Source organism: Taeniopygia guttata, chromosome 2 (genome assembly GCF_048771995.1).
Source record: "Taeniopygia guttata chromosome 2, bTaeGut7.mat, whole genome shotgun sequence".
NCBI lineage: Eukaryota > Metazoa > Chordata > Aves > Passeriformes > Estrildidae > Taeniopygia > Taeniopygia guttata.
This window is the reverse complement of record NC_133026.1, coordinates 27,425,477-27,438,214: the sequence shown is the minus strand read 5'-3', so window position 1 is coordinate 27,438,214 and position 12,738 is coordinate 27,425,477. Positions and strand designations below refer to the sequence as shown.

Below are 12,738 nucleotides of genomic sequence, written 5' to 3'. Positions count from 1 at the left end.
CTAGAATTACTGCATTTTGCTGTATTACATTTTGTCACTGTGATAGGCAATGTGTGTGAATTATTGAGATTTTTCCCTGTTTAGACTTCCACAATTAGCTACTGGCTGTGATATAAATTGTTGCAGCAGTGTTTTTTTTTTCCTTTGTGTAAAGCAAATATAGATAATACAGGTATACTGTACCACGTTACAGATGTGCTTATCATATTTAAATTCACCCAAGCAGATCTGCAAGTGATTTTGGCAAAACTCTGAGGCTGCTGTATTCTTCTGACCTGCTGTTCATCCAGCTCTTTGACCAGCTCCACTATCAGGAGCTGCACTTTACATTCAGTGTCATTTTCTGAGTCCTTCAAATACTTCTTGATCTGTGTCTTTTTGACCTCTCTTGAGATTTACTGCTTAGGATTGAACTCTATCTTGTAATACTTGTGTCCTTTTGACTCAGCCCTGTATCACTCAGTTAACCTTTTTTGCCCTCTTCACAACCATTTCATGATACAAAAAAAATTTGTGGTCTCAAATAATAGGTAAGGTTAGCTTGTTTCTGAACTTAGAAAAAGTAGATTTTTGCTAATCAGTCTCCCAATAGTCCCATTAAATACAATCCTCTCAAAATACTGAAAACTAAGCTGCTCATTGTCTCATGCAGTCTGAGTCTCTCTTCCTGGCATTAAACTGTTAATGCTACTTACAGGCACCAAACCAATAACACAAAATGGGTCAAAACCAACTCTCACGGAAAGTGCTGCAAAATTCAGTTGAAAAGTGCAACCTTCATTTGTTAAAAATGCAAGTAATGTCCTGCTCAATGCTTTAAGATGTGTTTGGAGTTTCATGTTTGAGGATAGTTTTGTCTTTCTTTGTATTTGTATGAGGAGAAGAGCTCAAGGGATTTTCACATAGCCTTATTTGTCCTGGATCAAAGTTCAAAGTACTTTTTCAAACAGAGATAAATTTAATACCTGAAACAGTATTAAAATTTACTATATTAAATACAATTATAGCTTACTTTGTTCTCAGCTGCAAAACTGTCAGTGCTTTAGTGGCGGTTTAGTTTTCAGGTTTTGACTCCATTGTGATCAGTCCCTGAAATTTCAGAAAAAACTTGCAGGAATGGTTAATTCACTTATGTTCCTGCTCTCTAAAAAAATAAATCTTAATCCTTCAGAAGCTTAGAGGGAATCTTAATATTGTATTTCACAGTAATCTCTTTAGAAGACAAAGAATTACAAATGACATTTTAAACTCACTAAGACTTCAGTGACAACTCCCAGAACAAAAAGAAGCAAGCTTCCTATTTATTTCTGTAACTGCCATTTGTAAAACACTGATTAAATAAAAAGTGGATAAGCAATAGTATCTTCAGGAAAAGAGTTCAGCTCACTACAGGCAAAGTATAATTCGTTCATCTAAGTATGTTTAGAACAAATGCAAAGAAAGGCTATTTTGCATTCACAGCAGCAACCTTTTTTCCCTGGTGTGAAATGGTTGGAGTGCACATGCATCCCATTGGCAAGGCAGGTCTGGATCAGCACACAGCAGGGACAGCAGCGTGTCTGTGTGAAGACTGCTTCCCTGGGAAAGAGAGAACCTAAAGAATATTCATAAAGGCCAAATTAAAATATTATATGAAGCCTTGATTAGGCTTGACAAGTTTCCTAAAGGCATTCTTGTTGTAACTAGCGCTTAACATCAACTGAAGATTTGTGAAAGGGCAGCCACCCCTACCTCCTGCAGCCTTTAAGTAATGGTGGGTGAGACTCTGCACTGTGTTCTGCTGAACTCTTTCATTCTGAGTTGCATATGTATGCTACTTTAGTTTCTGTGAAATGAATTTTATCCCAAAATTTCATATTTACAAGCACAGTTGTAAATGTACTCCCCATAATGATACAATATAAAAAGCATAGTGCAGATACCTCTGTGTGATTTTCTCATACTTCTGAGAAGTAAACTTTAAAATGGATTAGCAATACTTTAGGATTAATTTCTTTGATTTTTTTGGAAAAGGCACAAAGCCCCTTTACTCAGTTCAGAGACATTTATTTTCCTGTTTTCCTGTGATTAATTTCAAAAGACAACCATGTCTCACCTTGAAGCTTGCAATGTTTTTTGGGCCACTTAAATTAGAAGTGAATTAGTGTAGGCTCTTGATAATTGGGAGAGAGATGAGTAGTTCAGACAAACTGGAGAGAAACGTCTCTCTCTTTTCCTGATGTCCACATACAAATGCATAGCAACAATATTCCTCAGCACGTGCTTGAGGTTGACTACAGTGACTTGTGAGTGCAGGGAAATGTAACTTAAAGGGTAACTTAACTGAAGACTTCAAAGTGCACAACAGATAAATAACAGGAATATTGGTTAGTGTAGATGGCAGAAATTGTTTACCAAAGAAAAAACGAATTGGTATTTCTTGGTATAATTTTGCTCAAAGCAAGTTTCTATTAATACAGCTGGAAATACATGAAATGATAATTTTTTATTCTTTAAAAACTAAAGAAAGAAATATATCAATTCTCCTTTACACTAAATAAGATGAATTAATTAAGCTGTTGAAATTACTTGGATATTCATAGATGTTTTGAAATTTATTCATTGGAAATTAGCTTGATACTCTTGTTCTTGATGAATGCTGAGTGTGGAAGTGTTAGGGTTGAGGTATTTTTTCTTTATGTTTTTATTTTTCTATGTATTCCATAATCCCAAAGGGAAATGTAGCTAGTTGTGAAGAATGGTATCAGTTGTGGGGTTTTTTTTTTGTTCCTGTACATATTAGAGCATGCATTAAAAACTACATATTCACACCTGATTCTATCACATAGACATCAAAAAAAGGTTTTAAAATTTGTGATTAAAGCTTTCCAGGTTAAAAGAAACACAAACAAGGAGTTGATTGGAGCATAGTTGTGCCCACCAGGGTTGTGGGTTTGATCCCCAGATAGACCATTCAGAAGGGCTGGATTTGATGACCCTTCCAACTAAGAATATGCTGTGATCCTGAGCATAGGAAAGGGAAACCATTTGAATGAGAGGAGGGCATGGCAGGAAGCGCATGGCCAGGACTGCCGGGCCAGAGGCATTTCTGGAGACCAAACAGCACAGGACAGTTTCCTGCCATTTGAAATCAGGGAAGACATAGAGGGCAGGGAAGAATTATGAATTTGTTGTTTGGTTTTGTTTTCTGCATTTTCTTTAACAGCTATCTCCTGCCCCAAATTTTAACTTTCTGTGCAAATTAAATTTGGTTTGGTCAAGTGTGGAAGCACTTTAGATTTTGAGGAAGCTCACTGAAGACAAAGCCTAAACAGATCCTTGCTTCAAAGCTGTGGTTCCCTTCTAGACCTTCATAGTCATATAAAGAAGTGTCCAGTGGAGTGAAAGTTTAAGCTTTTAGTGTACTTGCAGTCTTCTTCTCTAAGCAGGTTATTTTTGTCTTTAAACTTAAAAATCAGCCTAACGTAGATAAGAGGGAGGGTCAGGTTCATCACTAAGAGCTTTGTGTCGACATGCACTCAGAATTACAGACACTACTGAGTCTGCTCAAAGGGTCACGTAAATGTAGTTTGTTGGTACTCACTTGTAATGATTTAATAAAATGTTTTATTATTTCATAGGACAAGCAAAATAATGCAATTTACTACATGAGTCTATCTGTGCATCTCATGATTGTTTTGTATTCAGTTCTAAGAACAACATATTTATAATCTAACGAAAGAACATATATTTTTTTTGTCCAGTTAGCACAGTCACATAACAGAATTTTTGTTCATGTTTACATTTCCAAAGGCAGTATTTATTGCATCAAGGCTGAGATTCTTATCATTTTCAATAGTGTAAACCTGCCTTAGAATTGGATTGAAGATGTTTTGATGACAAGCATGTTTTTTCGGTACAATGTGATTTTTTGACTGTTGATGAATAGAGATGTGATAGAGTCCCAAGTGGGCAAAATTTTCATCTGGGGTACAGCAACAACCTGATATTTAGAAAGAGGGATTCCTTCATTGAACACACAAACCATACACAAGGTGTAATGACATACTAAGGTAGAAATTTGTAGTTTGCAACATGAACAATTTATTTCAATCACAACTGTTTTTTGTATCTCTGCTCTAATTGAAGATTTTCTGCAGTCTTTATTTTTTAAAAAATGGCAGGTGTTCAAAGTGATGTTTTGAGGAAATGGTATCTCTCAATTCAATGTAAATACACCCAAATGAAATACAACGATTATATAATTTGTGGAAGACTGGTTAGAGATAAAGTAGCACAGTCTTGCTGAAATGGAAATTAAAATGTGTTTATGTTTAATATGCATTAATTTTTCTGGATAGCTAAATAGATCTTGGCAACTATAATTCAAACTTAATTTGCAAAAAAATATGGGGGAGTTTCCATGGGCTGAATCTGCCAGCTATTTTCAGCCAGCTAGTTTTCATTCTCAGGGTTTTAGAATCACAAGTGAATTGTTCAGCCAGTTTTCACTTTAAAAAGAGGAACAGAGACTAAGTGTATCATCAGCTTATTCCCAAACTGGTACTGAATGTAATGTTGGATGAACAGATTAAAATTGTGAGAAGCCAATGAGAGTTTTAAAGCTCATGGGAATCAGTAATAAGATGTGGCTACATATTCCTTCCAGTCATTCAATGAGAAGATGTAAATAATTTGTATCTGCCATCGTTCATTTCACTTATTCCTGTGTAGTACAAAATTATGCTGTTAACCTGCTTTGAAAATAGTAAAGGCTCAGCCTGGCTTCTTCAACAGCTTTACTCACAGAAATAGTCTTGTACTGGGGTCATTCAGTGAATGAGGATTGTGTGGCTTGGCCCCAATTTCTTCATAGGACAGAGAACTCCCCAGTCAGATGAATTGTCTTCTCTGTGATCAAGTGTCTGCAGATAGACACATTTTCTTCAATAAATAGTTGCAGGGTATTTTTCTGAATTGCTTATTCTTTTGCTTTTATGTGGTAAGTCAATTCACAGTGTGTTTGAGGGTAGATTTTAAAAAACCTGAAAAATATAGGAGATTTTAACCTCTGGCTTGTGGATTTAATGTTGAACTGGGTGAATATTTCAGTTTTTAATAATGGAAAAAGCAACTACATCATCTTTCAAGGACGTAGCCTTTTATTTATTTTTGTTAACATTTATTATAGCAACATGTTGCATGTCAAATATAGAACTTGGAGATTTAAGAAAATGTTAGGAACAAGTTACTCCTCGGTGTAAACTGGACACAAGAGGAAACTTTTACAATGAGAACATCAGGAGTTAGAATAATCTCCCCAGGGGACTGATAGATACCTCAACACTGGACACTGTCAAGATCCAGTTGGACAGTGTGATGAGCCATCTTGTCTAGACTGTTCTTTTGCCAGAAAGTTTGGACCAGATGATCCTTGAGGTACCTTCCAACCCAGTAGTCTATGAATCTGTGATTCAATAGCTGCTGTTATTTGGAGAGTTACCAGCTGATATGTCTCTGTCTTCAAGAGCTTATTCTATTCTATAATAATATCACAGATTGTGTGGAATGAACATTTTTTACCTGGATTTTAATTTATATTTTAGTTATAATAAAGGAAAGACTAGAAGTGGCCTACTTCAAATCACCACGTTTTCCCAAAATTTTGTATTGTGTAGTTGTTCTCATTTTTGTACACAATATGGAAGGAAGAGAACACAATATTAATTGGCATCAAGGTATAAAGTGTAGTGCAGTAGAAAGGCAAAGAAAAAAATTAAACAGCCCAGGAAAAGCTATTCAGGTGGATGAGAGAGATCCAATTCATGCCTTCAAGGGAAGAGCTTTGGCTCCTATCTTGGCAGCAAAACTAAGTTGTGAATGTGATTGCTTAGTTCATAGTTCTCTAATGTGTTTAATTCATGTGTATGTTCAGGAATTATTCAATATTAAATATTCTGTTTGTCTGGGATAAAAAATGAAATGTATCTCTAATCATAAAAACAGTCGATGGAGAGTAATCCCATGCTTGTATTCTCAAAGTTTGAGTTTCTCCAAGGATGAAATTCTTAGACATACAGGAAATACTGAGAGCTTGCTTTTGCAATATGGCAGAGAAATAACTTAAGTGTGCAATGTTAGCATCTTCTCTTGTTTTCCAGGTCCATGGGGAAGATGCATGGGAGATGAATGCGGTCCAGGAGGCATCCAGACGCGAGCAGTGTGGTGTGCCCACGTGGAGGGCTGGACCACGCTGCCCACGAACTGCAAGCAGCCCGAGCGGCCGGACAACCAGCAGAGCTGTTTCCGTGTCTGTGACTGGCACAAGGAGCTGTACGACTGGCAGATCGGCAGCTGGAACCAGTGCCGGCCCGTCCTCTCCCGCAGCCACGAGAAGCCCCTGGAGTGCCTCAGAGGGGAGGAAGGGATCCAGACAAGGGACATCACCTGTATACAGAAGTCCAACGGGGTTCCTGCTGAAGATGTCATCTGCGAGTACTTTGAGCCGAAGCCCCGGCAGGAGCAGGCATGCCTCATCCCGTGCCGGCAGGACTGCATCGTGGCCGAGTTCTCGCCCTGGTCCGAGTGCTCCAAGACCTGTGGCAATGGTCTCCAGCATCGGACTCGGCACGTGGTGGCTCCGCCGCAGTTTGGCGGCTCAGCTTGCCCCAACCTCACCGAATTCCAGATGTGCCAGTCCAGCCCGTGCACGGCTGAAGAAAGCCTGTACAGCCTAAATGTGGGACCATGGAGCGCATGCTCGGTGTCCCATTCAAGGCAAATAAGGCAAGCGAGGAAACGAGGGAAGAACAAAGACAAGGACAAGGACAGAGAAAAGGTGGTTCGAGATCCTGAGGCTCGTGAGTTAATTAAGAAGAAGAGGAATCGTAACAGACAGAACAGACAGGAGAACAAATACTGGGACATACAAATTGGGTACCAAACAAGGCAGGTCACGTGTACTCACAGAAATGGGAAAACTGCTGCTCTGAGGTAATCACTATTTATGTTTGCATACTTTAATTTTTATCTGTTTAAAGTAAAACACACATAAGTGGATTATTTTACCTAAACCCAAATCTCAAAATGGAGCTCATGCTATTTGCACTTCTACATCCATCATCAAACTCAAGTGTTTTCTGTGATGTGAAGCATGCAAAATGTGCTAGTGATCATACTAAGCATCACATACATGTGCACTGTTAAGCTATGCTAGTCCCCTTCTGTTTCCTTAAATAGATTTCCCCCAAATGCTTGAAGATACATGTCAAATGTCTGCTGATTCTGTGGGTTCAGGCAGGCATCTGCTCTCTAACAAGTTATGCATTTTTGAAATAGGTGATGTAGATGATGGGCACAAAGACTAATAGCAAACTGGACTGAGTCAGACTTACATTAAAAGTATAAAACAAGAGAGAAGGATGCATGAGAAAGAAGCAGCTACTCATTCCAGTGTATTTTTTTAAAACAGATGAGCATGAAATATTGTTTGTCCCTCTTGATTCCTGTGGCAAAATTTCTGAAAAAGACTAAAACCTCTTTGCTTGTTCCATGTACTTCCTCTATTTCTTTCTCATCTGTACATTTATGCTGTCTGCCCTGGTTTTTTTCTGATATTTATTTTTATATCTTGATTTATTATTTTACTTTTCAAGAGTTCTGTCAAGCACTGATGTTTTTATAATAATTTCCACAGGCTTCTGGATGCATTTCTAAAATTGTATTATCTTTGATTTGTTTTATCTGGCATTGTCTTGCTAGCTAATGTATTTCTTTCTAATCCCCCAGAATGTTTTTATTCAACTTAAACATCTTCTTTCAGTCTAGTCTTCCTTTCTTTGATGCAATTCTACTTCCTGCCCTCTAGTTCAATGCCTGATTAATCAATTTTACTTCAACTGTGAAATGACTAGGATATCTTGCTGAATGAGACTGACAGTCATTGCTGCTATGTTAGTGTTTAGGAACTTCTTTCAAGGTGTTTTACTTCTGAGTTTTTCTTGTGCCATTTAAACACTCTATCACAGAACATGAAATTGCTTCTACCTTTTCAATTAGAAACCAAATAATACCTTTCTTTTCAAATGTAGAAAACTTTTATTTTAATACAGTTCCTTTCAAGACATGATCCAGCAGTGAAAGAGGAAAATTGTAAGTTCCCTGGTTTAAGGGAAGAACTGAAAGGTTTGGATTGTTTAGTTGAAGGAGGGACATATGAGTGAAGACGAGAATGAAATCCTATGAGTATGTAACAAGCCATCACAAGGAAGAGTGGAACAATCTACTCTCTATATTATGGATATATTAGAAAAGCAATAATGGGCAAATCACAGCAGTGCTGAATGAGGCTATGCTTCTCAATACTGGGAATAGTAAGACTCTGGAGAAAATTGCTTGGGCCATGTGTGGCACCTCCATCTTCAAAGGTTTGTAAGCAAAGGCTAGAATAATGCATGTGTCAGTGATGACACACCTGGAGTAGCTCTTGATTAGGGAAGAGGAACTGACTGCATAGTCTTTTTGCAGTCTCTTCTAGGTCTGGTTTTCTTTAGTTCTTTGAGATTTTGATCCACACTTCAGTGAAGGTCTTCACAAAAAATCTTAAAATCAGCAGCTCAGGCAGTCCAAGGTGTTGGCTGCAGCACAATCTCATTGTTGGTAAAGCAAAAAATTGCCTTTACTCCTTCCTTTTCCAGCCTCACATCATGCAGCCCACACTGTGCTTAGCCCAGGAACATAATTACTCTTTAAATACAAGGAATAATTTATTGTACATCAGTTGCTATCAGATAGCAGCCAGGCACTCTTTTTGAAAGTCCCTAAGTTTTTGAAAGGTTAAGAAAATTATTGAGTAAAAAATAGGGAGGAATGACCCAGTCATGCCAAAGCTCTGATAAATGGTAAAAGAAAGTAAAAGTATAGTTGGAAGTCAGTGGCATACTTTACTCATCATCTTTACACTCACTCTTGAATTCACTTAGATCACCAGCACTGTCTTAAGTTCTGATACCACAGTGTCTTGTGCAATTTCAGGCTGGTACAGGGAAGTGAATGAAACTCTCTTGCCTCAGGCAGTGAAACAATAGATAATACAATGTAGGATCAATTCTTCAAAGTGGTGAAAATTAAACAAATGATGCAGTGAGCATTTTTATGTCTAATGGAAAAATTTTATGTTTTAATTGCACAAAGGATTTGTAGTACTCTTCACATCAATTTTAATATAGACATTTTTTTCCAGTTACATAGAATAAACAAGAAAATTTGGTAAAATTACTTATGTGAGAAATTCTGGTGCTGGCTGGTAACATAGTTTTTAGAGACCAGTGTATATCAGCTGTATATCCGTTTACATCATTTATGCTGCACCCTTCACTAAGCAATCAAATGCTTTATTCTGTGATTGCCATTGCAGAATCTGAAACAATAGAATTATTTTTCTGCCTGGGGTGTCAATGCAGCCAGTTCAAATGATTTTATAATTTACATCACATAGTAACTGTGTTACTAAATAATATAGACAAGAAAGGTGACTGGAAAACCTGCCATTCTCACGTGAAATGCTCTTCAGCTTAAATAGTCAATTTTCAGTGAGTTTTGACTTTAGCAATCAGAAACAATCAGACCCCTGGCAGCATGACTGAAAGAAGAATAAAAACCCTCAGGGGAGTAATATTTTTTGCAGAGATAGCAAAACTGATATATTATAAAAAGGATTTTTAAAAAGAACAACTTTCAGAAGGGTGCTACAGAGAAAATGGTTCTGTAACGCTGTCAGCAAAACTTCAAAAAGGCAAAATTCTCTTGACATATCAGCACACCAGGCATGGTAAAGAGAAGTGAAACAAGAAAATCAAAGTTTAATTTATATACTTTATTGCTGAGTGAACAATAGATAGTCTCCCGTGAAGGATGAAATATTGTATTTCATATTGCTCATTCTGCAACAATGTATGTGTTACACAGCTTTATGTTCCCCTTTGTCTGAAATTCTGGTACACTGAAAATATTTGAAAAATAGAAATGTTAAAGGAAAAAACAAATTCAGTAATTAAAAGTGGCTTATAAAATAACTTTTCTCTGGATAGCTAACAAAATCTAGACAGTGCTGCTGTTAGTGTAGAGGACAACACTTGATTGTCTGAAATGTTCCTCTTTGATGAAACTGGGGTTTACCAAAGAGAGCTGTTAGACAACAAACTGGCAATGTAGAGAAACATCAAATGTATGAAGAAGCTAATTTTGAGTTGCAAACCTGTTTGTCCTATTACAACTTGTGATGATTATGCCTCATGTTAAGCCTATAATTTTCTGTAAATGTTTGGTTGGTTTTAGAAGTTTAAGAAAAGTTTGGGTGGTTTTTTTGTTTGTTTGGGGGTTTTTTTTGTGTTTTTTTTTTTTTTAAAGTTCATACAACATTTTTACTTAAATGCTTTCTTGGGACCCCACTAGATTGGGAAATTTGGAAGGACTTGAGCAGAGACATTTATAACTATAAGAATATGGAACAGAACTAGAATATCTTGACCTGTATGTTTCTGGGCTTCAGCAAAGATTTTGAAATCCAGTGACAAAGCACATTATGTTCCCCTGAAGCATCTGATCCATAAGTGTGGGGACAGGCTGTCACTGCTAAGAGTCACTTAACTCAAATGGCTGGAAAGGGGACTGTAGTTAAAGCAGTTCTTCAAGGATGTAACTGTCTCTTGAAAAAAAAAAAAATCCCAGGAATTTCTGTACTATTTCTTTTCTTTTTCTTCTTGTATCATTTGGATACAGCTTGTTATCTTGCTTAGTCTCAGACCAAAACATCTGTGAATGAGGGGAAGAATGGAGGAGGCCACATAGGAAAGCATCCCCACCAGCTCTTGTTGCAGTCCCCATAAATGGTTAATACTCTCTTGGCAGCACCACTGTGGAAGAGACCTCTATGTGGAGATGAACATTACTGGTGACCTAAATGACCTGAAGTGAGAATTCAAGAAAAAACAGTAGAATTTTAAAAATATCCAGAGCTTTTATTTATTTGTTAGAATATGCAATGACAATCATGGAACAAAATGAAGGGCCGAAAAGAATCCAAAATTTAAGACATGCCAACCATTTATTTAGCAGATTGTGTTAGCCTTAGTGCATTTGATTATATGATCATCTTTGGTTTGTTTCACCTCTGTTCGTCTGAGAAAGTAATTAATTTTCAATTATTTTCATCTTCTTCACTGATTCTGTGCATTCATTAAATATCTAAAAAAATATATCCACATCTTGTAACAAATTTAACTCATTTGGAAGTTTTCATAATTATCTTATTGTAGTGCTTTACTAAATTTCAAGTTTTGGAGAGTTTGAGCTTCTATTTATTCCAATACTATAGTTGAGACATGAGAGAGGACAGTAGGACCAAAATTATTGAATGGTCTTGTTGATGTTGGGCAGATGTAATGCTTAATTTTTCATTTTACTTCACAAAGATGTGTATCTGCTTAAGCAGAGTCATGATATTCACTACTGGCCACAGGTGTTAAGCTGAGTAGACAGAAACTAAGGAATTTGGGAATGGCCAATTGAGGATTTCAACTGATGAGCAAATAATACTCAAGATAATGTCAGGAAAAACAAGGAGAGAGAATCTCTTCTTCTAGAATGGCATTTTAGCTTTATTTTCCTTTCCAGGTCCTGAAACCTCTTAAGTCAATGCTCCCATTTCAAATCATAAAATAAATATCTGCATTTACTTTATGGGCTTACGCTCATAAAAACTATAAACTGTGTGAAGGAGGAAAATAAAAACCAAGCCAAACCATCAGAAGCCTGTTGCTTTATTTATGGCACTGATTTGGAAAGCAGACAAGGAATATGCTGTCAGCAAACAGAGAAAATATTCAGACACACAATACAGCAGTGCAGTTTGTTGGGCCCTGTAATGTATCCCTTGCTTAGAAAAAAATCTTAAGAGATTCTCTGAACTTCTCTGAGCCTCTCCAGGAGGCAACAAGAAGAAAGGGGGATGTGAAAGTGGCAGTGGTTAAGGTTCAGTAACTTCAAGGAGATAGCTGCAGAAAGGTGAGGAAAATAGTGATGCAGAGAGGATGGGTTGTGGAGATGGAGCATAAGCAACCTTTTGTTTGTCACTGAGGACCAGATGAGAGCACGTATGTCTACCCCTGCTTTTTATGTTACTGCAAAGGCAGCTCTACTGCTGTTTGTAGAGGAAGCCTCCAAGCTCATCATACTGTGAGGATTTAAAAGCCATAAGTGGCTCACTTACAAAGCACCTGTAAATATCACAAACTTGGATAATGAACTATACACAGTCATCATGATTCATTAATTTGGAATTATTCAGAGCACATTCTGTTAACAAATGGAGAACAGGGAAGAAGAAAGAAATGTTGGATGAAAAAACCTCTTGATAACTAAAAACTACAGAGCTAATTTTCAGGTGGATTGGGATAATAAAAATGTAAACTATTATTAGAGAAACAGAGTTCAAATGTTGCTTTCTTATAATTTTCCATTATGCCTTTAGAATTTCCATAAATTTAAAAGTAGAAACATCCTGTAGTTTTTTAAGGTGGTTTTGGTGGAGATAATAATTTCTGTGGATATGTGTAATATTATTCAATGGGTGCTCCTTTCTATTCTAAGTACCTGCTTCATCATCTTACTGAGGCTGCTGTTTTGACAATGACTTGTCAGTATTGCTACACATTTGACATACCATGCCCAAATCTAGATTTAAGATGGAAGCGTACACAC

General features: G+C 37.0%; 1 protein-coding gene across 1 annotated transcript in view; it reads left to right on the top strand.

Moving 5' to 3' along the window:
• Positions 1-12,738, top strand: part of THSD7A (thrombospondin type 1 domain containing 7A) — a 267,166-nt gene that overhangs the window by 141,919 nt on the left and 112,509 nt on the right. Inside the window, exon 5 of the mRNA XM_030264733.4 lies at positions 6,141-6,972. Within this exon, the coding sequence (XP_030120593.3) occupies positions 6,141-6,972 (832 nt within the window). The remainder of the gene's footprint in view (positions 1-6,140; positions 6,973-12,738) is intronic.